This window comes from Oncorhynchus nerka, linkage group LG13 (genome assembly GCF_034236695.1).
Source record: "Oncorhynchus nerka isolate Pitt River linkage group LG13, Oner_Uvic_2.0, whole genome shotgun sequence".
Lineage (NCBI taxonomy): Eukaryota > Metazoa > Chordata > Actinopteri > Salmoniformes > Salmonidae > Oncorhynchus > Oncorhynchus nerka.
Genome location: NC_088408.1, coordinates 4,337,513 through 4,365,012, shown reverse-complemented (window position 1 = coordinate 4,365,012; position 27,500 = coordinate 4,337,513). Strand labels below are relative to the sequence as shown.

The 27,500-nt window shown below is 43.5% G+C and overlaps 3 protein-coding genes across 3 annotated transcripts in view; 1 reads left to right on the top strand and 2 right to left on the bottom strand.

Annotated features, from left to right (window-relative positions):
- Positions 1 to 3,487: 3,487 nt before the first annotated feature.
- Positions 3,488 to 5,457, top strand: LOC115125847 (transcription factor 21-like). The gene is made up of 2 exons (XM_029655418.2): positions 3,488 to 4,099; positions 4,977 to 5,457. Exons 1-2 carry the CDS (start codon positions 3,656 to 3,658, stop codon positions 5,064 to 5,066), a joined length of 534 nt encoding a protein of 177 aa, XP_029511278.1. The 5' UTR covers positions 3,488 to 3,655; the 3' UTR covers positions 5,067 to 5,457.
- Positions 5,458 to 27,316: 21,859 nt separating this feature from the next.
- LOC135574644 (protein elav-like) overlaps positions 27,317 to 27,500 on the bottom strand; it is a 1,153-nt gene continuing 969 nt past the window's right edge. Inside the window, exon 3 of the mRNA XM_065026090.1 lies at positions 27,317 to 27,358. Within this exon, the coding sequence (XP_064882162.1) occupies positions 27,317 to 27,358 (42 nt within the window). The remainder of the gene's footprint in view (positions 27,359 to 27,500) is intronic.
- LOC135574575 (cysteine proteinase 7-like) overlaps positions 27,363 to 27,500 on the bottom strand; it is a gene marked incomplete at both ends in the record, with an annotated part of 369 nt that continues 231 nt past the window's right edge. The window contains one exon of the mRNA XM_065026029.1: positions 27,363 to 27,500. This exon is cut by the window's right edge and continues 231 nt beyond it. Coding sequence (XP_064882101.1) covers positions 27,363 to 27,500 — 138 coding nt within the window.

Below are 27,500 nucleotides of genomic sequence, written 5' to 3'. Positions count from 1 at the left end.
AATAGAATGTTTTATACATGAAGCTGGTTGAGAGAATGCCAAGAGTGTGCAAAGCTGTCATCAAGGCAAAAGGTGGCTAAATGACTTACATTTTAAATGTAAATGTACTTTGAAGAATCTACAATGTAAAATACATTTTGATTTGTTTAACTATTTTTTTTTTGGTTACTACATGATTCCATATTGTGTTATTTCATAGTTTTGATGTCTTCACTATTATTCTACAATGTAGAAAGTAGTAAAAAATAAAGAAAAACCCTTGAATGAGTAGATGTGTCCAAACTTTTGACTGGTACTGTATATTTACAAAAAACTCTATGGGAGGATTGAAAAGGATGCAGACAATTATATTGATGGAAGCTACAAACTATCTGCAGTATTAAAGCTGATCCTAACAAAAATGTATAATAATACAACTAAAATAACATATTACTCAATAAAGTAAGTGCACGTTAGATACAAGGAAATTAAATTGCAATCCACCTCTCGCCACACACACAGACACACACTACATGACTGCTATTTCAGTCTGTCCCGGTGGATGTATCTAACTCAGAGGTGATCATCAATCTAACTAACTCTATTATTCATCACAGAGATTTTCAGCCCACCCACCAGACATTCCTTCCTCGCTCTCGCTCTATGACTCTCTCCCTCATTCCCACTCCCTCCATCTTTACCCCTCTCTCTCCCCCTCTTACCATCCCTCTCTCTCTCTCTCTCTCTCTCTCTCTCTCTCTCTCTCCGTCTCTCTCTCTCTCTCTCGGCTCTGTCTCTCACTGCCTCACTTTCGATCTATCTATCTATCTATCTAAGATAGTGCCGATGTCGATAATGGCAGCCCCCCCCCCCCCCCCGCACCTCTCTGATTCAGAGGGGTTGGATTAAATGCAGAAATACACATTTCAGTTGAATGCATTCAGCTGTACAACTGACTAGGTATCCCCCCTTTCTCTTTCTATCTCTCTCCCTCTATCTCTCTCCCTCACCACTCTCCTCTCTTTGGCCTTCCTGATCCTCTCTCTCCTCTCTTTCACGGCTTCTTCTCTCTCTCTAAACTCCCTCTTTTCTTCTTCTCTCTCAACTCCCTCTTTTCTTCTTCTCTCTCTCAACTCCCTCTTTTCTTTTCTCTTCTTCTTCTCTCTCTCAACCCTCTCTTTTCTTCTTCTCTCTCTCAACTCCCTCTTTTCTTCTTCTCTCTCTCAACTCCCTCTTTTCTTTTCTCATCTTCTCTCTCTCAACTCCCTCTTTTCTTTGCTCTTCTTCTCTCTCTCAACTCCCTCTTTCCTTGTCTCTTCTTCTCTCCTGCTTCCTGTATCCTTCCCTGCTCCTCTTTTCTACCAACAGTTCTTTATCCCCTTCTCTCCATCATCATCTTCAACTGAATAACTACATCCCAAATGGCACCACATTCCCTACTTAGTGTCCTATGGGCCCTGGTCAAAAGTAGTGCACTACCCCTATGGGCCCTGGTCAAAAGTAGTGCACTACCCCTATGGGCCCTGGTCAAAAGTAGTGCACTACCCCTATGGGCCCTGGTCAAAAGTAGTGCACTACCCCTATGGGCCCTGGTCAAAAGTAGTGCACTACCCCTATGGGCCCTGGTCAAAAGTAGTGCACCGTGTACAGAGGTTAGGGTGTCATTTGGGATGGCAATCATTGTTTTTATAGTTCAGCGGGTTGTTATGTGTTTACATATCTCAGAGGTTACATGGTGGAGCTGTTTGGTTGCACAGTGGAAGACCCGGGGTTAGAGGTCAGAGGTCACAGCGGAACACAGGGGTTAGAGGTCAAATCCCTAGAGACACACCACTTTTCCTCATACACACACCTCTGCTGTAACACACACGGATCCACGCAAACACACACACAACACACACACACAATTTCAACAAAATCCTTGTACAAAATCAACAATAGCAAAAAAACAAAATAATTGTAACAGTATTAATAAATATAGATATGTTGAGAGGATGAGAGACTTCAGTTCATGAAGAATGGGACAGTGAATGATGCCCGAGGTCGCCTCCTTCCTGCACGTTGAGTTCTACCCATCATTAGTCTGGTTTAAGTTCGACTCCACATGCTCTTAGTCCCCCACTTATCCGGCGGCCCATAATGCCTGTTGTTTTGTCTCCACCGGTAGAGGGTTTTTGGGGGGGGGAATCGGTGTGGAATGATGTTTGAGGCCGAACAGGGATTCGTGGGTTCCGGGGGATCCCCCGGTATCTATTACATCCAAGGGACAGAAGGCGCCAGCGCGCGCCATCTGAGACCCCCCCCCCGCTCCCACCCCCCTCCCCCACGAGACCTCCCTGTCCTTGTTCTTCTATCTCAGTCAGTGGTGCTGAAAAGTCGCGAGGTTCTCCCTAAAATCGGTGGATTTGAAATGCCGCCCGATTTGAACCAGGGCTCGGGACGCATCCATAATCTAACATTATTATCTATTATCAATCTATTAGAGTACATGTAACGCTGTTGTGGAATGTAATGTAGACTACATATATGATCAGTAAGCAGAAAACACCTGCTGTAGGGCTATACAAGGGACATTTAGAAACCGTGCATCGTTGTCCATAATGCAGGCATATGAGCTTAAATGTAGCAATAGGCTACTTGTATAGTCTAATAATTATAATAATAATAATAATAATAATACATTCAAGTTAGCAAACTTTTAATTTCAATTCGGGGTTATCGAAATGGCCTATTTTCCTATTGTAAAGTAAGCGGAAATAAGACAATAATTAATTTTATAGTCCTTTGGTGATGTAACATGCATCGAATATATATATATTTTTTTTACAATTTCTTGATTAATTTATGGTCCACAATATATCCATATTGCAGTGGATATTTATTCTATAAACAGCCGAAGCATTTCAAAAATGTCTTAGGTCGCAAAAAAATATACTGTGTTTCGTTGAATGAATAGCATTCACGTAGAGACTATAGCCTAAAAGTATCCTATATTTTACTCATTAGTTCATTATTTAATAGTTAAAAATAATAATAATGTAGGCCCACGGTTAGGCTATCAACGAAATATATTGTATTACACATCCCAACGGATAACGTTCAGTGATATAATTCTGGGAAGTTTATATCTCTTAATGATGAAATAGCAAGTCATCGGTAAGATATGAGTATTGAACTATAAAGAACACGTGTTGATGCCGTCTCGTGTATCTGCTGCAGTGGTCGTATGTTCAAATCTGCGGCACAGGTCTTTGTCCTGTGTTTTTACCCGGATAGAAAAAAAGACATATTTGTTTCTTGGCGTCGGCTGTTTCTAAGAACTGTCCAAAAATAACATGTTCAGCCAATACACTAGGACTATAGCATCCACTTGTAAACGTTTGTGTTTTGAACTGTGTAGAATTGTTCATCCATCACTCATGGGGCCCGTCCTCCCTTCCGCCGTGACTCGCCTAGCCTCGCGGTTACGCCCCCCGGTCACAGAGATAAATGGTCAGTTTCGTAAGAGCGCATGCTTACAGTTAACTCCACATCCTCCGGTCCGTAATTCCGGTTCATGAACAGCCTGGGTCTCGAGGAGTAGGAAGACACACCGGGGAGCTCGCTCACCTCAGTCTCCGTCCCGTGTCACACATGTTCTGCTGAGGACGCGCTCCCCAACCGACAAAAACCGACCATGTCCACTGGGTCGCTTAGCGACGTTGACGACGAGCTCCTGGACGGGATCCTGAAGTTCGGCTCTTCCGGTAAAGACTCCGGTACGTCGAACGAGAGTACCGGGGAGAGTTCGAACTGCGAAGGCGGCTCGGCCAACGACAAAACAGCCCGGGGAAAGAAACGGAAAACAGGGTCAGGTAGGAAAACCGCGCTGAATGGCGTGGCGCACGATGGGGGCGGCAAGCAGCCGCAGAGGAACGCGGCCAACGCACGGGAGAGGGCAAGGATGCGCGTGCTATCCAAAGCGTTTTCCCGTTTGAAGACGACTTTACCGTGGGTCCCGCCGGACACCAAGCTCTCCAAACTGGACACACTTCGCCTCGCCTCGAGCTACATAGCCCATCTACGGCAGATCCTCGCCAACGACAAATACGAGAACGGATTTATCCACCCGGTGAACCTGGTGAGAGACACCTCAAATTAAAATCAATCACATTTATTTTATACCCTCGTTTTAATTATTTTTAATTAAATCTAGTCCTAACCCTTGTTTATACCAGCAATTTTCGCAAAGCGCTATATAGAGATAGGGTTAAGGATAGAGGTTATTCAACCTAAACCCCAAAGAGCAATCACAGCAGAAGCTAATTTACCCAACACAGTGGCCAGGAGAAACTCCCTAAGCATTGCCACAACATAAAGAGTCTCAGAGAGACAGAAAGTCGACTAATAGTCGAGCTCGAGACAATTAAAAGTGATCCGAAATTCTCGTCGTGAATCAAGCAGATCAGCTGAGACTGTGAAGGACAATTCTTTCTGTACGGCTCACTCTGTTTGGATGGTCCTATAACGGATTATGGATGTTTATTGTTAACCCATTTGTATGGACTATATCTATTCACACAATAACTGATCAATACTATTACCCCAATTCATAATTTCCCCGACAGGGCTTCTGTTTTTTAATGATTGTTCGGTTGTTTTCAACACTTCCCTATTAACATATCCATGTTATAGGTTCAGTAGGTAGAGGAAAACATATATATTATATTTATATTATATTTTTATTTATTTATTCAATTACGCCTATTATTATGATGTTTACAAGTTACGTTTAACTTGAAAGATGTCAAATATAAAAAATAAACCTTATTGTTTTGTGTGAAGTTGATTTCTTGACCCAGTCTAAAAATGGATAGGCTAATGAGGATGAGGTTTGAAAAAACGCTGTTGTGTGTTAAATAAATATAAATAACATTTTTTTAAATATTGTTATATCATTGTTGATGTAATACGCGGTGAGTTGATTTGTGATTTCCTCTCTTTCTCTCTCTTTCCAGACGTGGCCCTTCATGGTCGCCGGGAAACCGGAGAATGATTTGAAAGAGATGCTCAACACCACCCGGTTGTGTGGAACAACCGCCTCGTGATGTAACGGATGGACATGACATGAACATTAACCGTCAAGGGATGGACATGATACATTTTTGGGGAATTTTTTCAGATGGACAGAAATGCACCTCATCTCTCCTAAACCAAATAATGAGTGGGAATACCGGGAGAGCGCACGCTCTCTCACGCGCTCCGATACAGAGAAGCTGATTTTATATTTAAAGTGTTCACATGTTGCCTTTGCTGGTTCGAGGACATATTGTGTTTTGTATACGTTTTTATAATCTTTAAAAAATGCTTATAAAAAAAACAAACTTTGTCACACGAGTATTTGTTTTACAGATGATGTTGTCAGTGCACATGAAACATGTCTCAATATCCTATCTGAATAGACAGATTTTATACGAATAAAATGTATTCATCGCATCATTTTCTTCCCCAATGTGCATTGTGTTGAAGTTGGACTAAGAGGAATTTAAATTCTACAGGGCACTGTTTTGTTGTTACTGTAGGCTATAAGGCTATTTTCCTGCTAACCCAATAACCCCTGGTTATTACCAATCCCTCAAAATCACAGCACAAAACTCTAGAAACGAGCACCGGGGGAGAAAAAATCTACGTGTCCACAGGTCCAGGTTTATTTGTTTTCCTCTATCTCCTAAAGTAAACAATGGATAAAGCCTACTAGACTATCTCGTTAAAAAAATATATAAATATAATGTTTGCGCTTTGGTTAGGGCCCGTGTTTCATTTATACATTTATTCCATGGTGGTTTTCTTCCTTTTGACGTGAATAAATATCGGTAAAAGCGTCGCAAGAGAATAGGTATGTAGGTTGGAAGGTCAACCTTTTTGAAAGTAGTAAAATGTGCGCGCGGCGCTTAATCAGGTTGCAGACGCCTTGTTTAATTCACGCGGGTTAATGACAGTACTGTTTATACACGGAAGACAGATATTTATGCAGCTAGCAGCTCACCCTGGCGCGTTAGGCAGGGAGGATAAACCCGGTCTGGGACAGCCCGGTGTCACTATGCAGCACACACACACACACACACACACACACACACCAGCTCCTTGTCACTATGCAGCTACATTGTTCAACAGCTGCAAACTCAGAGATTATTATAAGAGAGGAGAGGAGAGGAGAGGAGGGGAGAGGAGAGGAGAGGAGAGGAGAGGAGAGGAGAGGAGAGGAGAGGAGAGGAGAGGAGGAGGAGGGGAGGGGAGGGGAGAGGAGAGGAGAGGAGAGGAGAGGAGAGGAGAGGAGAGGAGAGGAGAGCATGGTGTAATAACAAGCCCCCACATCCATCTATTAGTGTCATGTTATTATAGCGATCCACAGGCGGGATGACCCACACATAGCCTCGCTGGGACAGATTGTATACAGTTGCCTGCCGAAAGTATTCACATCAATTATACTTTTTTAGACATTTTTGTTGTGTTACAAAGTGGAATTAAAATGGATTTAAACTGTAATATTCTTTTGTCGTCAACAATTGACTAAAAAATATGATGTAATGTCAAAATGGAATACTTTCTCTTATTACATGTATTTTTAAATATTAGAAATATATTTGGATTAGACAATGATTAAATCGCCTGAGTCAATACTTTTGTCAGTGATTACAGCTGTCAGTGTCTCTGGGTAAGAGTCTCTAAGAGCTTTGCACGCCTGGATTGTACAATATTTACCCATTATTCTTTTAAAAATTATTCAAGTTCTGTCAAGTTGGTTGTTGATCATTTCTAGACGGCCATTTTGAAGTCTTGTCAAGGATTTTCAAGCCGACTTAAATCAAAACCGTAACACTCAGGAACATTCAATTTTCGTTTTAATGTATATTTGAGCTTGAGTTTTAGATGATTGTCCTGCTGAAACATGGATTTGTCTGGTGGATAGCAGACTGAACCAGGTTTTACTCTGGGACTAAGCTCTATTCCTTTTCTATTTTTATCCTATAAAACAACTCCTGAGTCCCTACTGATGACAAGCATACCCATAACATGATGCAGCCACCACCATGCTTGCTAAGCTCTATTTCTTTTCTATTTTATCCTATAAAAAAACTCATGAGTCCCTACTGATGACAAGCATACCCATAACATGATGCAGCCACCACCATGCTTGAACATATGAAGAGTGGTACTCAGTGGATGTGTTATGTTGGATTTGCCCCAAACATAGATCTTTGTATTCAGGACAAAACCTGTATTTCTTTACCACATTTTCTGCAGTATCACTTTAGTGCCTTGTTGCAAACAGAATGCATGTTTTGGAAAATGTGTATTATTTACAGGCTTCATTCTTTTCACTCTGTCGTTTAGATTAGTATTGTGGAGTAAGTGCAATGTTATTGATCCATCCTCAGTTTTCTCCTTTAACAGCCATTTAAATCTGCAACTGGTTTAAAATCACCGCTGGCTTCATGGTGAAATCCCTCTTTGTCAACTGAGTTAAAAAGGATATTCATATTTATTATATTATTATTATTATTATATTATTCATATATTCCTTCATATTTGAAGTGACTGGGGTGTATTTATACACCATCCAACGTTTAATTAAATACTTCACGACGCTCAAAGGGATATTCAATGTCAGTTTTAGTTTTTTTAGTTTTTTACCCATCGACCAATAGGTGCTCTACCTTGTTTTAGTTTAGTTTTTTTTACCCATCGACCAATAGGTGCTCTACCTTGTTTTAGTTTAGTTTTTTTTACCCATCGACCAATAGGAGCTCTACCTTGTTTTAGTTTAGTTTTTTACCCATCGACCAATTGGTGCTCTACCTTGTGAGGAATTGGAAATCCTCCCTGGTCTTTGTCGTTAAATCTCTGCTTGAAATTCACTGCTCGACTGAAAGACAGATAATTGTATGTGTGAGGTTTAAAGAGATTTAAAACTCAAGTTAAACACGATTATTGAACACAGTGTGAGTGTCCACACAATTTATTATGTAACTTGTTAAGTACATTTTTTACTCCTTACTTCTGGTCGAATACTTATTGACTCAAGACATTTCAGATGTTCATTTTTTAAATTAATCTGTAAAAACATTTAAAAACATGATTCCACTTTGATATTATGGGGTTATTGTGTGTAAAAAATAAATATATTTTTTTTATACATTTTAAATTCAGGCTGTAACAACGACAAAATGTGGACAAAGTCAAGGGGTCAACACTTTCTGAAGACACTGGTGTATGTCCCAAATGCAACCCTATTCCCTACATAGTGCACTACTTTAGACCAGGGCCCTATTCCCTATATAGTGCACTACTTTAGACCAGGGCCCTTTTCCCTATATAGAACACTACTTTAGACCAGAGCCCTGTTCCATATATAGTGCACTACTTTAGACCAGAGCCCTATTCCATATATAGTGCACTACTTTAGACCAGAGCCCTATTCCCTATATAGTGCACTACTTTAGACCAGAGCCCTGTTCCATATATAGTGCACTACTTTAGACCAGAGCCCTATTCCCTATATAGTGCGCTACTTTAGACCAGAGCCCTATTCCCTATATAGTGCGCTACTTTAGACCAGAGCCCTATTCCCTATATAGTGCACTACTTTAGACCAGAGCCCTATTCCCTATATAGTGCGCTACTTTAGACCAGAGCCCTATTCCCTATATAGTGCGCTACTTTAGACCAGAGCCCTATTCCATATATAGTGCACTACTTTAGACCAGAGCCCTAAAGCACCCTATTCCCTATATAGTGCACTACTTTAGACCAGAGCCCTATAGCACCCTATTCCCTATATAGTGCACTACCTTAGACCAGAACCCTATAGCACACTATTCCCTATATAGTGCACTACTTTAGACCAGAGCCCTATAGCACCCTATACCCTATATAGTGCACTACTTTAGACCAGAGCCCTATTCCCTATATAGTGCACTACTTTAGTCCAGAGCCCTATAGAACCCTATTCCCTATATAGTGCACTACTTTAGACCAGAGCCCTATAGCACCCTATTCCATATATAGTGCACTACTTTTTACCAGGGCCTGTGGCACTCCCCTCCCTCCCCCCTCCCCTACAGGACCACCGGGTAGAAAATAAACTTGGCGGACTCACACTCAGGCCGCAGCTGCACGGAGGAGCTGCCCACTCGGTCCTGAGAGAGAGATGGAGCAGGGGAGGAGGAGAGGGGGAGGAGGAGAGGAGGTAGGTCATTAGTAAGATAGCAGGGGCCTGCGTTTGGGATTCCCATGCGCTGAGCGGCTGCTCTAGCTAATTGTTTTGTTGGACCACTGCCCAAATGGAGAAAACAAAGAGAGAGAGAAAGGGAAAAATCTTTTTATTTTAGATGTTCCAGCGGTCAACCTGGACTCAGGGGAAGACTTAACATAGTAAATGTAAATATGCAAAGCTACATTTAGTACAGTGCATTTGGAAAGTACTCAGGCCCCTTTACTTTTTCCAAATTTTGTTACGTTACAGCCTTATTCTAAATGTACTTTTTTTCTTCCTCCGTCATAAATCTAAACACAATACCCCAGAATGACAACAGGGGCAGGCAACAGACAGGTCAAGGCAGGCAGTAAACTAGAGGTGGGACAACGGTACCGGACAGCAGGCAGGGTCAGGGTCAGGCAGGGGTCAGTAAACCAGAGGTGGGACGACGGTACCGGACAGCAGGCAGGGTCAGGGTCAGGCAGGGGTCAGTAAACCAGAGGTGGGACGACGGTACCAGACAGCAGGCAGGGTCAGGGTCAGGCAGAGGTCAACAATCCAGAGGTGGGCAAAGGTACAGGTAGAGTGGTCAGGCAGGATCGGGGTCAGGGGCAGGGTCAGGCTCAGACTCAGGGTCAGGCTCAGGGTCAGGCAGAGTGGTCAGGCAGGCTCAGGGTCAGGGTCAGGGTCAGGGTCAGGCAGAGTGGTCAGGCAGGATCAGGGTCAGGGTCAGGATCAGGGTCAGGCAGAGTGGTCAGGCAGGCTCAGGGTCAGGGGCAGGCAGAGTGGTCAGGCAGGCTCAAGGTCAGGCAGGCGGGCTCAGGGTCAGGGTCAGGGTCAGGCTCAGGGTCAGGCTCAGGGTCAGGGGCAGGCAGAGTGGTCAGGCAGGCTCAGGGTCAGGGTCAGGCTCAGTGTCAGGCTCAGGGTCAGGGTCAGGGTCAGAACAGGCAGAGTGTTCAGGCAGGCGGGCTCAGAGTCAGAACAGGCAAGGGTCAAAACCAGGAGCGTGAAAAAAAGGAGAGACTGGAAAATTCCAGAGCTGAGAACAAAACCGCTGGTTGACAAACAAGACGAACTGGCAACGGACAAACAGTGAACACAGGTATAAATACCCAGGGGATAAAGGGGAAGATGGGCGACACCTGGAGGGGGGGGTGGAGACAATCCCAAGGACAGGTGAAACATTTGTAAGAGAGACAGTAGGTCTCTTTTACAAATGTGCCCAAATGTGGGGCGGCAGGGTAGCCTAGTGGTTAGAGCGTTGGACTAGTAACTGGAAGGTTGTGAGTTCAAACCCCCGAGCTTACAAGGTACAAATCTGTTGTTCTGCCCCTGAACAGGCACTGTTCCTAGGCCATCATTGAAAATAAGAATGTGTTCTTAACTGACTTGCCTAGTTAAATAGAGGTAAAATAAAAATACCTTTAAACTCAGTTTTTCACAATTCCTGACATTTAATCCTTGTATAAATTCCCTGTCTCAGGTCAGGTCAGGTCAGGTCAGGTCAGGTCAGGTCACCACTTTATTTTTATTTTAAGAATGTAAAATGTCATAATTATTTATTTATTTATTTCAGCTTTTATTTCTTTCAGTAAATAAAGGTAAAATAAAAAAATATAGTAAAATAAAGGTAAATATACACAGACAACATAAATATATACATTATACACAAAATATATAAATATATATATACGTTAAAATACAAAAACACAATGGGAAGCACAAATCACCCAGAAAAACAGCCACATTCATCCCCAACTGTAATGATGTGAAAAACAGCCACATTCATCCCCAACTGTAATGATGTGAAAAACAGCCACATTCATCCCCAACTGTAATGATGTGAAAAACAGCCACATCCCCAACTGTAATGATGTGAAAAACAGCCACATTCATCCCCAACTGTAATGATGTGAAAAACAGCCACATTCATCCCCAACTGTAATGATGTGAAAAACAGCCACATTCATCCCCAACTGTAATGATGTGCGCTGAGAGTCGGGAAGTACGTTCAGGAAGTGAAAACGTTTAATTAATACAAGTGAAACAAACAAGCAGCCGCACCGACACGAAACAGAAATAATGAACAATGACGAGTGGAATATAAAGGGCAAAGTTAGATAACATGGAAGTTTATGAAGTAGTGCCTTGTAAACAAAACGGGAGTAATGTAGAGATCTATGGGTCTTTAGTGAAGTCCAGCCAACCTTCTGACACAGCATGCAGTGAAGAGTATCAGAACTGTCGCCTGTAACAAAGGGCATTATGGGAGATGGAATCCAAGGGTTTAAGATTATTAGCAGCTGCACTTTGATAAATAATATCACCATAATCAACAACAGATACAAAGTTTACCTGAATAATCTGCTTTCTACTGCTTAGAGAAAGCCACCATCTGTTTCTGTAGAAAAAGACAACTTTAAATCTTAGCTTTTAAACCAGATTAAAAAATAAATAACAAAATCGGTATAAATCCAAATGCCTAAGTATTTACAGTTTATGTAGGAACACGTTTGATTGGATAACCATCTAAAGAGTGAAGTTAGTCGGAAACATTCTTGCCTTTTATATCAGCAAGGGATTCCTGCTATAAAATCTGACTGTAGTTTTGACACAGACGAGGTAATAGCAGACATAATACTATCATCCACACATACAGAACTATTCAGACCCCTTGACCGTTCCACATTTTGTTAGGTTACAGCCCTATTCTAAAATGGATTCAATTGTTTTTTCTTCTCAATCATCAATACCCCATAATGACGAAGCAAAAACAGTTTTTTAGAAATGTTTATATATTTATAAAAAAAAAACAAAGAACCAAAATATTATATTTACATAAGTGTTCTGACTCTTTACTCAGTACTTTGTTGAAGCACCTTTGGCAGAGATTAAAGCCTTGAGTCTTCTTGGGTATGACGTTACAAGCTTGGCACACCTGTATTTGGGGAGTTTCTCCCATTCTTCTCTGCAGATCCTCTCAATCTCTGTCAGGTTGTGCTTTGCTATGTTCATCTTTGCCTCGATCCTGACTAATCTCACTGTCCCTGCTGCTGAAAAACATCCCCACAGCATAATGCTGCCTCCACCATGCTTCACCGTAGGGATGGTGCCTGGTTTCCTACAGAGGTGACGCTTGGCATTCAGGCCAAAAGAGTTCAATCTTGGTTTCATCAGACCAGAGACTCTTGTTTCTCATGATCTGAAAGTCCTTTAGGTGCCTTTTGACAAACTCCAAGCGTGCTGTCGGGCCTTTTACTGAGGAGTGGCTTCCGTCTGGCCACTCTGCCATAAAGGCCTGATCGGTGGAGTCCAGCAGAGATGGTTGTCCTTCTGGAAGGTTCTCCCCTCTCCACAGAGGAAGTCTAAAGCTCTGTCAAAGTGACCATCGGGGTCTTGGTCACCTCCCTGACCAAGGCCCTTCTCCCCAGATTTCTCAGTTTGGCCAGGCGGCCAGCTCTAGGAAGAGTCTTGGTGGTTCCAAACATCTTCCATTTAAGAATGATGGAGGCCACTGTGTTCTTAGGGACCTTCAATGCTGCAGAAATGTTTTTGTACCCTTCCCCAGATCTGTGCCTCGACACAATCCTGTCTCTGAGCTCTACGGACAATTAATTTGATCTCATGGCTTGGTTTTTGCTCTGACATGCACTGTCAACTGTGGGACCTTATATAAAATCAAATCAAATCAAATTATATTTGTCACATGCGCCGAATACAACAGGTGTAGTAGACCTTACAGTGAAATGCTGAATACAACAGGTGTAGTAGACCTTACAGTGGTGAAATGCTGAATACAACAGGTGTAGTAGACCTCACAGTAAAATAACAATAGTAAGGCTATATACAGGGGGTACCGGTACAGAGTCCATGTGGAGGCTATATACAGGGGGTACCGGTACAGAGTCAATGTGGAGAATATATACAGGGGGTACCGGTACAGAGTCAATGTGGAGAATATATACAGGGGGTACCGGTACAGAGTCAATGTGGAGACTATAATAGACTAGGGGTACCGGTACAGAGTCAATGTGGAGACTATATACAGGGGGTACCGGTACAGAGTCAATGTGGAGGCTATATACAGGGGGTACCAGTACAGAGTCAATGTGGAGGCTATATACAGGGAGTACCAGTACAGAGTCAATGTGGAGACTATATACAGGGGGTACCACTACAGAGTCAATGTGGAGAATATTTACAGGGGGTACCGGTACAGAGTCAATGTGGAGAATATATACAGGGGGTACCAGTACAGAGTCTATATGTGGAGGCTATATACAGGGAGTACCGGTACAGAGTCAATGTGGAGACTATATACAGGGGGGAGAGTCAATGTGGAGACTATATACAGGGGGTACCACTACAGAGTCAATGTGGAGAATATTTACAGGGGGTACCGGTACAGAGTCAATGTGGAGAATATATACAGGGGGTACCGGTACAGAGTCAATGTGGAGGCTATATACAGGGGGTACCAGTACAGAGTCAATGTGGAGGCTATATACAGGGAGTACTGGTACAGAGTCAATGTGGAGACTATATACAGGGGGTACCGGTTCAGAGTCAATGTGGAGGCTATATACAGGGGGAATCGGTTCAGAGTCAATGTGGAGACTATATACAGGGGGTACCGGTACAGAGTCAATGTGGAGGCTATATACAGGTGGTACCGGTACAGATTCAATGTGGAGGCTATATACAGGGGGTACTGGTACAGAGTCAATGTGGAGGCTATATACAGGGGGTATCAGTACAGAGTCAATGTGGAGGCTATATACAGGGGGTACTGGCACAGAGTCAATGTGGAGGCTATATACAGGGGGTACAGAGTCAATGTGGAGGCTATATACAGGGGGTACCGGTACAGAGTCAATGTGGAGGCTATATACAGGGGGTACCGGTACATAGTCAATGTGGAGGCTTTATACAGGGGGTACCGGTACAGAGTCAATGTGGAGGCTATATACAGGGGGTACTGGTACAGAGTCAATGTGGAGGCTATATACAGGGGGTACCTGTACAGAGTCAATGTGGAGGCTATATACAGGGGGGACCGGTACAGAGTCAATGTGGAGGCTATATACAGGGAGTACCAGTACAGAGTCAATGTGGAGGCTATATACAGGGGGTACCGGTACAGAGTCAATGTGGAGGCTATATACAGGGGGTACCGGTACAGAGTCAATGTGGAGGCTATATACAGGGGGTACCGGTACATAGTCAATGTGGAGGCTATATACAGGGGGTACCGGTACAGAGTCAATGTGGAGGCTATATACAGGGGGTACCGGCACAGAATCACCCGTTAGTCGAGATAATATGTGCGTATCGGTTATTATATAGTTATTAATAAAATGACATGAAGGTGATGAACTGAAGGGTAATGTGATGAACTGAAGGGTAATGTAATTCACTGAAGGGTAATGTGATGAACTGAATGGTAAGGTAATGCACTGAAGGGTAATGTGATGAACTGAAGGGTAAGGTAATGAACTGAAGGGTAATGTGATGAACTGAAGGGTAATGTGGTGAACTGAAGGGTAATGTCACGAACTGAAGGGTAATGTGATGAACTGAAGGGTAAGGTAATGAACTGAAGGGTAATGTAATGAACTGAATGGTAATGTGATGAACCGAAGGGTAAGGTAATGAACTGAAGGGTAATGTGATGAACTGAAGGGTAATGTGATGAACTGAAGGGTAATGTGATGAACTGAAGGGTAAGGTAATGAACTGAAGGGTAATGTGATGAACTGAAGGGTAATGTAATTAACTGAAGGGTAAGGTGATGAACTGAAGTGTAATGTGATGAACTGAAGGGTAATGTGATGAACTGAAGGGTAATGTAATTAACTGAAGGGTAATGTAATGCACTGAAGGGTAATGTAATTAACTGAAGGGTAATGTAATTAACTGAAGGGTATTGTAATGAACTGAAGGGTAAGGTGATGATCTGAATGGTAATGTAATGAACTGAAGGGTAATGTAATGAACTGAAGGGTAATGTGATGAACTGAAGGGTAATGTAATGAACTGAAAGGTAATGTAACGAACTGAAGGGTAATGTGATGATCTGACTGGTAATGTAATGAACTGAAGGGTAATGTAATGAACTGAACGGTAATGTGATGAACTGAAGGGTAATGTAATGAACTGAAGGGTAATGTAATGAACTGAAGGGTAATGTAATGAACCAAAGGGTAATGTGACAAACGGAATGGTAATGTAATGAAGGGCAATGTAACGAACTGATGGGTAATGTAATGAACCGAAGGGTAATGTGACAAACCGAATGGTAATGTAATGAAGGGTAATGAACTGAATGGTAATGTGATGAACTGAATGGTAATGTAATGAACTGAAGGGTAATGTAATGAACTGAAGGGTAATGTGATGAACTGAAAGGTAATGTAACGAACTGAAGGGTAATGTAATGAACTGAAGGGTAATGTAATGAACTGAAGGGTAAATTAATGTGCAGTTTTCTTTGCTATTTCGAATCTTAGAAATGTTAAAGTCATGGATTCTATGAATGTTGTTGAAATGTTAACAAAGTAGTCAAAAGTAAAATAAAGTAATGTTCTTCTCTCATTAGGTAAACAAACCTTATTTTAGCAGCAAAATTGTCTCATAAATCAGCATTGTTTACATAGAGAGGTTTGTAAATAACATAATTTAGGTTGTAGTGGTCTCCAAATTTCACAACATTAGCTCCTCACGACGTTGATATAGCAACGAACACTAACAGCTAATTGTGTCCCATTGTGACGGGTAGTACCCTCTGTGGAAGTGTACACTATTTGGCATGCCTGACAGACCCTTTTCAGTTCCAGGTCGTACCCTCTGTGGAAGTGGACACTATTTAGCATGCCTGACAGACCCTTTTCAGTTCCAGGTCGTACCCTCTGTGAATGTGGACATTATTTAGCATGCCTGACAGACCCTTTTCAGTTCCAGGTCGTACCCTCTGTGGATGTGGACATTATTTGGCATGCCTGACAGACCCAACTACAGCCCGCGGGAGGTTTGAGTAAAAGGTCTAAAACGATATAGAAGGTAAGTAGAAATTATAATGGACCGATATATTTTCAAATAACTGCCCTTATTCTGATTGATTTTGACAAACAAATCTGCCCCCCCCCCAAGAAAAAAAAAACAGTGCATCCCTCCGTTGAATTTCGAAATCCAGATGTGACCCTTGAACCATAAAAGTTTCCCTAGTCTAGGTGCTGGTACATTAGCAATCTGCTTAAGAGCACCCCATGCTGGTGGACCGTAGACTGAATATGAACCTGTCACTATTCAACCACTAGAGGGAGAGAGAGCACCTCCCATTGACATTCTTATGAGTAGACGTACTAGTCAGTATTCACCAGGTTTAGAGAGTGTGTGTGTTTGTGTGTGTGTGCGTGCGTGCGCTCGTGTGTGTGTGTGCGTGCGCTCGTGTGTGTGTGTGTGTGCGCTCGAGTGTGTGTGTGCGCTCGTGTGTGTGTGTGTGTGCGCTTGTGTGTGTGTGTGTGTGTGTGTGTGTGTGTGTGTGTGTGTGTGTGTGTGTGTGTGTGTGTGTGTGCTCCGTTTGTGTGTGTGTGTGCGCTCCGTTTGTGTGTGTGTGTGTGTGTGTGTGCGCTCGTGCGGTGTGTGTGTGTGTGTGTGCATGTCAGGGTTGGGCTCAATTCACAATTCTGGAATTAGTTTTTGTATTTATTATGGATCCCCATTAGTTCCTGCCAAGGCAGCAGCTACTCTTCCTGGGGTTTATTATGGATCCCCATTAGTTCCTGCTAAGTCAGCTACTCTTCCTGGGGTTTATTATGGATCCCCATTAGTTCCTGCCAAGGCAGCAGCTACTCTTCCTGGGGTTTATTATGGGTCCCCATTAGTTCCTGCCAAGGCAGCAGCTACTCTTCCTGGGGTTTATTATGGATCCCCATTAGATCCTGCCAAGGCAGCAGCTACTCTTCCTGGGGTTTATTATGGGTCCCCATTAGTTCCTGCCAAGGCAGCAGCTACTCTTCCTGGGGTTTATTATGGATCCCCATTAGTTCCCTGCCAAGTCAGCAGCTACTCTTCCTGGGGTTTATTATGGATCCCCATTAGATCGCTGCCAAGGCAGCAGCTACTCTTCCTGGGGTTTATTATGGATCCCCATTAGTTCCTGCCAAGGCAGCAGCTACTCCTGAGCGCTCTGGAGATGGTTTTCAAGGATCTCTTTGTACTTTGCTCCGTGCATCTTTCTCTCGATCCCGACTAGTTTCCCAGTCGCTACCACTGAAAATCATCCCCACAGAATGATGATGCCTTCACCATGCCTCATTATTGGGATGGTGCCAGTTTTCCTCGAGCCGTGATGCTTGATATTCAGGCCAAAGAGTTCAATCTTGGTTTTAGCAGACCAGAGAATCTTGTTTCTCATGGTCTGAGATTCTTTAGGTGCCTCCAAGCAGGCTGTCATGAACCTTTTACTGAGGAGTGGCTTCTGTCTGGCCACTCTACCATAAAGGCCTGATTGGTGGAGTGCTGCAGAGACGGTTGTCCTTCTCGAAGGTTCTCCCATCTCCACAGAGGAACTCTGGAGCTCTGTCGGAGTGACCATAAGGTTCTTGGTCACCTCCCTGAACAAAGGCCCTTCCCCCCCAATTTCTCAGTTCAGCTGGGCAGCCAGCTCTAGGAGGGGTCTTGGTGTTTCCAAACTTCGTCCATTTAAGAATGATGGAGGCCACTGTGTTCTTGGGGACCTTCAATGCTGTAGAAATTTTTTGGTACCCTTCCCCAGATCTATGCTTCGAAACAATCCTGTCTCTGAGCTCTACGGACAATTCCTTCAACCTCATGGCTTGGTTTTTGCTCTGACATGCACTGTCAACTGTGGGACCTTATATAGACAGATGTGTGCCTTTCCCAATCATGTCCAATCAATTGAATTTACCAAAGATGGACTCTAGTTAATTTGTACCAACATCAAGAATGATCAGTGGAAACAAGATGCCCCTAAGCTCAATTTCATGTATCCTAGCAAAGAGTCTGAATAATTATGTAAATAAGGTATTTCTGTTTATTCATTTTTTTATATTTTAAATGAGCTAATTTCTCATACTATTTTTGCTTTGTCATTATGGGATATTGTATGTAGACGAGGAAAATAATATATTTATAACAGAAACGTTTTGTTAGCTAGCTACGTGTCTTAACAAAGACTCCACTCGTAAGTTTGACAAAGTGTTTTCATTTCTAGTGTAGGTGTACTGTTAGCTAGCTAGCTAACGTTAGCCGGCTGCCTCGCTAACTAATGTTACGGCATGCATTGGGATTCATTGTTTACCTAGCTAGCTATCTAGCTACATTTCTTAACAAAATACTTAGTGTGCCAGAGCACAGAATAACGGATGCATTTTTTGAACGCTCAACACCTGTTGAATATGTTCGGTGTCAGTAAACGACGGCAATAAAGCGGAATTCAGTTGTTGCCAGCAGCACAGTTACAGTCAACAACGCTCTGGATAACAAGCCAAACAGATCTGCTAGGGGGAGTTAAATGGTCAGAGTGAGATGTTCTCTCATTACGTGTCTGGAAGTAGCTAGCCAATGTTAACTTGGGTGCTTGGCTGGAGAAACCACAGATAGACAGAGTGATAGGGTGAGTAGTGTTCAGTGAGCTGTTCTCTCTTAGATGTTTGGAAGTAGCTGGAAAGTTAGTACAGAACGGTTGGATCAACCCTTAAAGAGATGGGTGGGGCCAAGGCTTAAGAGGGTGTGAACAATGCTGAATGGGGTGTAGACAAAGAAGGGCTCACCAGTAGTAGAACCAAAACATTGAAAGACGGTTTTCTCAAAAGTGAGTTTACAAGTTGATCAAGTTTCAAGCAGAATTACTTTCCCATTGTTTCCTCAAATGCAATGTTTAAATTAAATTTAAAAATAATAATAATAAATTCAAATGTTGTCATAAGACAGAATACATTTTAGAAAGTTGTAACGCAACAAAACGTGGGAAACATCCAGGGGTCTGAATACTTTTAGAAATGTATATACTGTATATACATATATAAAGTTTGGGGTCACATAGACATTTTGTAACGAGATTCGTCTTCCTCTGACGAGGAGTATGAAGGACCAATATGCAGCGTGGAACGTGTCCATGTTGATAATTTATTAACACTGAACACACAAAAAAAAACAAAATAACAAGGAGAACGAACGAAAACGAAACAGTTCTGTCTGGTGAAGACACAGCGACAGAAGACAATCACCCAAAACGAGGGGAAAACTGGCTACCTCAATCAGAGACAACGAACGACACCTGCCTCTGATTGAGAACAATTCCAGGCCAAACACACAAATACAACATAGAAAAACAGAACATAGACTACCCACCCAACTCACGCCCTGACCAAACTAACACACAGACATAATAAAGGGACTAAGGTCAGAACGTGACACATTTCCTTGTTGTCCAAGAAAACATACATTAAATTATTTGAAAAATGAACAAGAAATATAATATATATAATATAATACAAAAAATATATATATATATATGATATAAATATATATATATAATAAAAAATATAATATATAAGGTTATAAATAATGATTTTTAATTAAAATAATAATTGTGTCCTTCAAAGAATCCTCCATTTGCAGCAATTACAGTCTTACAGACCTTTGGCTTCTAGTTGTCAATTTGTTGAGGTAATCTGAAGAGATTTCACCCCATGCTTCCTGAATGGCATGGTGTTGCAAAATGGAGTGATAGCCTTCCTTCTTCGAGATCCCTTTGACCCTGCACAAATCTCCCACTTTACCACCACCAAAGCAGTCCCAGACCATCACATTGCCTCCACCACGCTTGACAGATGGCGTCAAGAACTCCTCCAGCATCTTAAAAATGTTTCTGCATCTCACGAATGTTCTTCTTTGTGATCCGAACTCCTCAAATGTAGATTTGTATGTCCATAACACTTTTCCCCAATCTTCTTCTGTCCAGTGTCTGTGTTCTTTTGCCCATCTTAATCTTTTCTTTTTATTGGCCAGTCTGAGAGATGGCTTTTTCTTTTCAATTCTGCCTAGTAGACCAGCATCCCAAAGTCGCCTCTTCACCGTTGACGTTGAGACGGGTGTTTTGTGGGTACTATTTAATGAAGCTGCCAGTTGAGGATTTATGAGGCATCTGTTTCTCAAACTAGACAGACTAATGTACTTGTCTTCTTGCTCAGTTGTGCACCGTGGCCTCCCACTCCTCTTTTTATTCTGGTTAGAGACAGTTTGCTCTGTTCTGTGAATGGAGTAGTACACAGCTTGTACGAGAATAGACTGACAAGTTTCAGAAGAAAGGTTTTTGTTTTTGGCCATTTTGAGCCTGCAATCGAACCCCCAAATGCTGATGCTCCAGATACTCAACTAGTCTAAAGGAGGCCAGTTTTATTGCTTCTTTAATCAGGACAACAGTTTTCAGCTGTGCTCACATAATTGCAAAAGGGTTTTCTAATGATCAAATAGCCTTTTAAAATGATAAACTTGGATTAGGTAACACAACGTGCCATTGGAACACAGGAGTGATGGTTGCTGATAATGGGCCTCTGTACTCCTATGTAGATATTCCATTGGAACACAGGAGTGATGGTTGCTGATAATGGGCCTCTGTACGCCTACGTAGATATTCCATTGGAACACAGGAGTGATGTTTGCTGATAATGGGCCTCTGTACACCTATGTAGATATTCCATTGGAACACAGGAGTGATGTTTGCTGATAATGGGCCTCTGTACACCTATGTAGATATTCCATTGGAACACAGGAGTGATGTTTGCTGATAATGGGTCTCTGTACTCCTATGTAGATATTCCATTGGAACACAGGAGTGATGTTTGCTGATAATGGGCCTCTGTACTCCTATGTAGATATTCCATTGGAACACAGGAGTGATGGTTGCTGATAATGGGCCTCTGTACTCCTATGTAGATATTCCATTGGAACACAGGAGTGATGGTTGCTGATAATGGGCCTCTGTACACCTACGTAGATATTCCATTGGAACACAGGAGTGATGTTTGCTGATAATGGGCCTCTGTGTTTGCGCCTCTGTACGTAGATATTCCATTGGAACACAGGAGTGATGTTTGCTGATAATGGGCCTCTGTACGCCTACGTAGATATTCCATTGGAACACAGGAGTGATGGTTGCTGATAATGGGCCTCTGTACGCCTATGTAGATATTCCATTGGAACACAGGAGTGATGGTTGCTGATAATGGGCCTCTGTACACCTACGTAGATATTCCATTGGAACACAGGAGTGATGTTTGCTGATAATGGGCCTCTGTACGCCTACGTAGATATTCCATTGGAACACAGGAGTGATGTTTGCTGATAATGGGCCTCTGTACGCCTACGTAGATATTCCATTGGAACACAGGAGTGATGTTTGCTGATAATGGGCCTCTGTACTCCTATGTAGATATTCCACAAAAAATCTGCCGTTTCTAGCTACAATAGTCGTATGAAGAAGGTGTGGACCATGTTCATGATCTTTATTAACTGAACACTTAAATAACAAAAACAAAATTAACAAAGAAAATGAACGAAAACCGAAACAGTACGTCTATGTAGATATTCCATAAAAAAATAAAGAAAATCAGCTGTTTCCAGCTACAATTTAAAACATTAACAATGTCTACATATCAGGGCGCAGGGCGAGACCCAGATGCAGACGCAGGAGGCCGATGGTTCGAGTCTCTGATATTTATTGTAATCCAAGGAGCAGGCAAGAGAATGGTCGTGGACAGGCAAAATATCATAAACAAGGTCAGCGTCTAGGAGGGACAAGAGTGGCAGGCATTCTCGAGGTCAGGGCAGGCAGGCACGAGGTCAAGGCAGGCAGTATGGTCAGGCGGGTGGTTACAGAGTCAAGGCAGGCAAGAGTCAAAAACAGGAGATAAGAAACAGCAGGAAAAACACGCTGGTTGACTTGACAAGACAAACTGGCAACCGACAAACAGAGAACACAGGTATAAATACCCAGGAACTAATGGGGAAAATGGTGACAGCTGAAGGTGGGAGGAGACAATCACAAAGAAACAGATCAGGGTGTGACACTAAACTGTATTTCTGATCAATTTGATGTTATTTTAATGTGCTTTTCTTTTCAAAAACAAGGACATTTCTAGGTGACCCCCAACGTTTTTTAAACGGTAGTGTACATACAGTATATATATAAACTACACCTAATATAGATGTTATGTTCCCCAGTTTCTGTGTTGTTGTGGGTTTGTATGTGTGTCTATTTTCAGGAAATAGCTTCCTGGATTCCTCAAGCAGCTGAATGATCGGCCCCATTGCTGATTGGAGCTCTGACCCCTCCCTCTCGTCAGGGGAAACAGCTGTCTCTTCCATTACCAACTCCAGGTGGTGCTAAAGGCTAGGTTAGGTTAGGTTAGGCTAGGTTAGGTCAGGTTTAGGCTAGGCTAGGTTAGGCTAGGTTAGGTTAGGTTAGGCTAGGTTAGGCTAGGCTAGGCTAGGTTAGGTTAGGTTAGGTTAGGGCTAGGCTAGAACTAAGCAGGCTTAGGTTAGGTTAGGCTAGGCTAGGCTAGGCTAGGTTAGGCTAGGTTAGGCTAGGCTAGGTTAGGTTAGGTTAGGTTAGGTTAGGCTAGGTTAGGTTAGGCTAGGCTAGGCTAGGCTAGGTTAGGTTAGGTTAGGTTAGGCTAGGCTAGGCTAGGCTAGGTTAGGTTAGGCTAGGCTAGGTTAGGCTAGGTTAGGCTAGGTTAGGCTAGGCTAGGTTAGGTTAGGTTAGGTTAGGCTAGGCTAGGTTAGGTTAGGCTAGGCTAGGCTAGGCTAGGTTAGGTTAGGTTAGGTTAGGCTAGGCTAGGTTAGGTTAGGTTAGGCTAGGTTAGGCTAGGCTAGGCTAGGCTAGGCTAGGTTAGGCTACCAACTCCTTCTCCAGTTTGATGAAAGCCAGTGTTCCTCCGTCAGAGAGGAGAGCTTATTTTTATCTCCTGTGTTGGTTGTTGTGATTTTTTTATTATTTTGTAGCTGCTCCTGTATGACAATGACATTTCACGTTTAGAGTATTGGTTAGTTATTCTGTGTTTCATTGGTTCCCTGGGGGGGGGAAGGGGAACACATCTTAGGAGTGTTTAGGCAAGAGGCCTGCGGGCATACATAACCCATAGTATTTAATCTGTCTATGAACACTAGGTAAAACATGGGTGGAACCCCCCCCCCCTTTACTTTGGTGTGCCAGGTGGTGCTAAAGGCTAGGTTAGGTTAGGTTAGGTTAGGTTAGGTTGGGCTAGGCTAGGTTAGGCTAGGTTAGGCTAGGCTAGGCTAGGTTAGGTTAGGTTAGGCTAGGTTAGGCTAGGTTAGGTTAGGTTAGGTTAGGTTAGGTTAGGTTAGGTTGGGCTAGGTTAGGTTAGGTTAGGCTAGGTTAGGTTAGGTTAGGTTAGGTTAGGCTAGGTTAGGATAGGTTAGGCTAGGTTAGGATAGGTTAGGTTAGGTTGGGAGCAGGGCAACAATCCCTACAACTACCACTACCACTACCACTACCTCTACCACTACTACCACTACCACTACCTCGACCACTACCACAACCCTGCCCAAACCCCATCCTGTAACAGGCCCAACCCCCACTATTACACCCCCCCAAACCCCATCCTGTGACCTAAGAGGTATATATCAACATGCTCAACATGCTCTGTTCACACCTACTGTAATGTTCCGGACTTAAACCACAACAAAAACAACACTAGACACTATGGAACACAAAGCTTTTACTATATCATCATGGAATATACAAGGTCAGAGGTCATCTGCCTTTGGCCTAAAGAGCAGGACACATGGTACATGGTATAAAGGAGATGGACCCACTGGTTGCCCTCTAGGTTACAAAGAGCTGGTAGTCCCATCCACCAAACTACCAGGTGGGTGGTATAGAGGAGATGGACCCACTGGTTGTCCTCTAGGTTACAGAGAGCTGGTAGTCCCATCCACCACACTACCAGGTGGGTGGTATAGAGGAGATGGACCCACTGGTTGTCCTCTAGGTTACAGAGAGCTGGTAGTCCCATCCACCACACTACCAGGTGGGTGGTATAGAGGAGATGGACCCACTGGTTGCCCTCTAGGTTACAGAGAGCTGGTAGTCCCATCCACCACACTACCAGGTGGGTGGTATAGAGGAGATGGACCCACTGGTTGTCCTCTAGGTTACAGACAGCTGTTAGTCACATCCACCACACTACCAGGTGGGTGGTATAGACTACCACTAGATGGACCCACTGGTTGCCCTCTAGATTACAGAGAGCTGGTAGTCCCATCCACCACACTACCAGGTGGGTGGTATAGACTAGATGGACCCACTGGTTGTCCTCTAGGTTACAGAGAGCTGGTAGTCCCATCCACCAAACTACCAGGTGGGTGGTATAGAGGAGATGGACCCACTGGTTGTCCTCCTAGGTTACAGAGAGCTGGTAGTCCCATCCACCAAACTACCTAGGTGGGTGGTATAGAGGAGATGGACCCACTGGTTGTCCTCTAGGTTACAGAGAGCTGGTAGTCCCATCCACCAAACTACCAGGTGGGTGGTATAGAGGAGATGGACCCACTGGTTGTCCTCTAGGTTACAGAGAGCTGGTGTCCTTTACCAGGTGGGTGGTATAGGGAGATGGACCCACTGGTTGTCCTCTAGGTTACAGAGAGCTGGTAGTCCCATCCACCAAACTACCAGGTGGGTGGTATAGAGGAGATGGACCCACTGGTTGTCCTCTAGGTTACAGAGAGCTGGTAGTCCCATCCACCAAACTACCAGGTGGGTGGTATAGAGGAGATGGACCCACTGGTTGCCCTCTAGGTTACAGAGAGCTGGTAGTCCCATCCACCACACTACCAGGTGGGTGGTATAGAGGAGATGGACCCACTGGTTGCCCTCTTGGTTACAGAGAGCTGGTAGTCCCATCCACCACACTACCAAGTGGGTGGTATAGAGGAGATGGACCCACTGGTTGTCCTCTAGGTTACAGAGAGCTGGTAGTCCCATCCACCAAACTACGAGGTGGGTGGTATAGAGGAGATGGACCCACTGGTTGCCCTCTTGGTTACAGAGAGCTGGTAGTCCCATCCACCATACTACCAGGTGGGTGGTATAGAGGAGATGGACCCACTGGTTGTCCTCTAGGTTACAGAGAGCTGGTAGTCCCATCCACCACACTACCAGGTGGGTGGTACAAAGGAGATGGACCCACTGGTTACCCTCTAGGTTACAGAGAGCTGGTAGTCCCGTCCACCACACTACCAGGTGTGAAACAGGGAAGGGACTCAGGGGGTATGCTAATTTGGTGCAGACCTAACTCACCCTATTAAATTGATCAAAACAGGAACATTTAACATCTTGCTAGGAATGAATAATTAAACAATCTCAGCAGAGAAATGTCCTCCTGTGTGCTATCTACACACTATATAGGCCTCCCCCATATCAGACAGCAAGATATGTTACCCGATTCAGGAAACTAGGCGGATGTCGCAAGTCACGACTTTACAGGAGAGTCGTTTGAATGTAAATGATGTCCTCCTAATTAGAATCCCCTTTAACGCAGACAGCTTCTCCATCCTGAAATCAATCATTTCCAGGCCCAGGGACACTACTACTACTACTAAATGCCAGAACTGGACAAGAACCTGACACTCTAAGCACACAAGGGGACAAACACCTACACTACTATCAAATGTTTTTGAACAACTACTTTCATTCAAGGGTTTTTATTTTCTAAACAATTTTCTACATTTGACATCCACTACCACTACCACCACTACCACTACCACTACCACTACTACTACCACTACCACTACTACTACTACCACTACCACTACTACCACTACTGCACCACTACTACCACTACCTACCACCACTGCTATTACCACTACCACTACCACTACCACTACCACTACTACCTACCACTGCTGCTATTACCACTACCACTACCACTACTACCGCTACCACTACTGCTGCTGCTGCCACTAACTACTGCCACTGCCACTACCACTGCTGCCACTGCTACCTGCTGCTGCTGCCACTGCCACTACTGCCACTACTGCCACTGCCGCTACCACTATATGCACTGCTACTGCACTGCTGCTGCCAATATACTCTTTCTTAGCTCATACTTTCTGCTCTGCGAAACAAGTAGCTCTTCAGCAACATAAAAGCAACAACAACATGCTGTAGCTCTATTGCTTCAACATATATACGCTCTTTCTTAAATACTCTTATCTTTCTTAGCTCTTTCTTACTCTTGGCTCTATAACTCTAACTCTTCTTAAATAACGCCAACTCTTTCAACATGTAGCAGCTGCCATAAACGTAAAACATTCGCATATTAAGTATATTGCTGTGTCGCTATTTCATAAAACATCACTCTTTCTTCACTGCTGTTGGCATAACAACGCTGCTTCTTTCTGCCTCGTAAACAGCATGCCTCTTTCTTTCAGCATAACAACAACTTTCTTTTTCTTCTTTCTTAAAATAACTCTTTATGTAGCTGCTTTCTGCTTTCTTGCTGCTGCTTATATCTTAGCTGTATAACATGCGCACTGCTGCCGTAACAACAACAACAATAATAACAGCAACAACAAAACAACAGCTACTTTCGCTGCTCTTAAACTCTGCCAAGCAACGGCAACCAACAACGCTTTTCTTTGCTCTTTGTACTTTCTGCTCTTTCTTAACTCTTCTGCTGTAGCTCAACTCGCCACTTCTTCTTTCCGCCGCTGCTCTTTCCAAAACTCGCTCTTAAAACAACAACAAACAACAGCAGCAACAACAACAACAATAACTGCTGCATGTGGCCTGTACTCTTTCTTCTTGCGCTCTTTAAGCTAACAAACAACAATAAAATAACAAAACAACAAGCAACACAACGCTCAAAACAACGCTTGAAACAACAATAATAACAACTAGCTGCTGCTGTAATCATGCCGTGTGCTGCTGTACTCATGCTGTGCATAACTGTACTTTCTTTGTACTTTCTGCACTAATACTCATATTCTTGCTGCTGTACTAACTCTTGTGCCATGTTTCTTAGCAACAAAGCAACAACACTCCTGCCACTGCTACTGCCACTGCTGCTGCTGCCGCTGCTGCCGCTGCTGCCGCTGTACTGTGTCGCCGCTCTTTGCTCTGCTGCCGCTGCCGCTGCTGCCGCTGCTGCCACTGCTGCCGCTGCTGCCGCACCGCTGCACTGCCGCTGCTGCTGCCGCTGCTGCTGCCACTGCCGCTGCTGCTGGCCGCTGCTGC

Coding starts and splice junctions, on each gene's coding strand:
- LOC115125847 (XM_029655418.2), top strand. CDS start 3,656: ATGTCCACTGGGTCGCTTAGCGACGTTGACGACGAGCTCCTGGACGGG. Junction 4,100..4,976: donor TTATCCACCCGGTGAACCTG/GTGAGAGACACC, acceptor CTCTCTTTCCAG/ACGTGGCCCTTCATGGTCGC.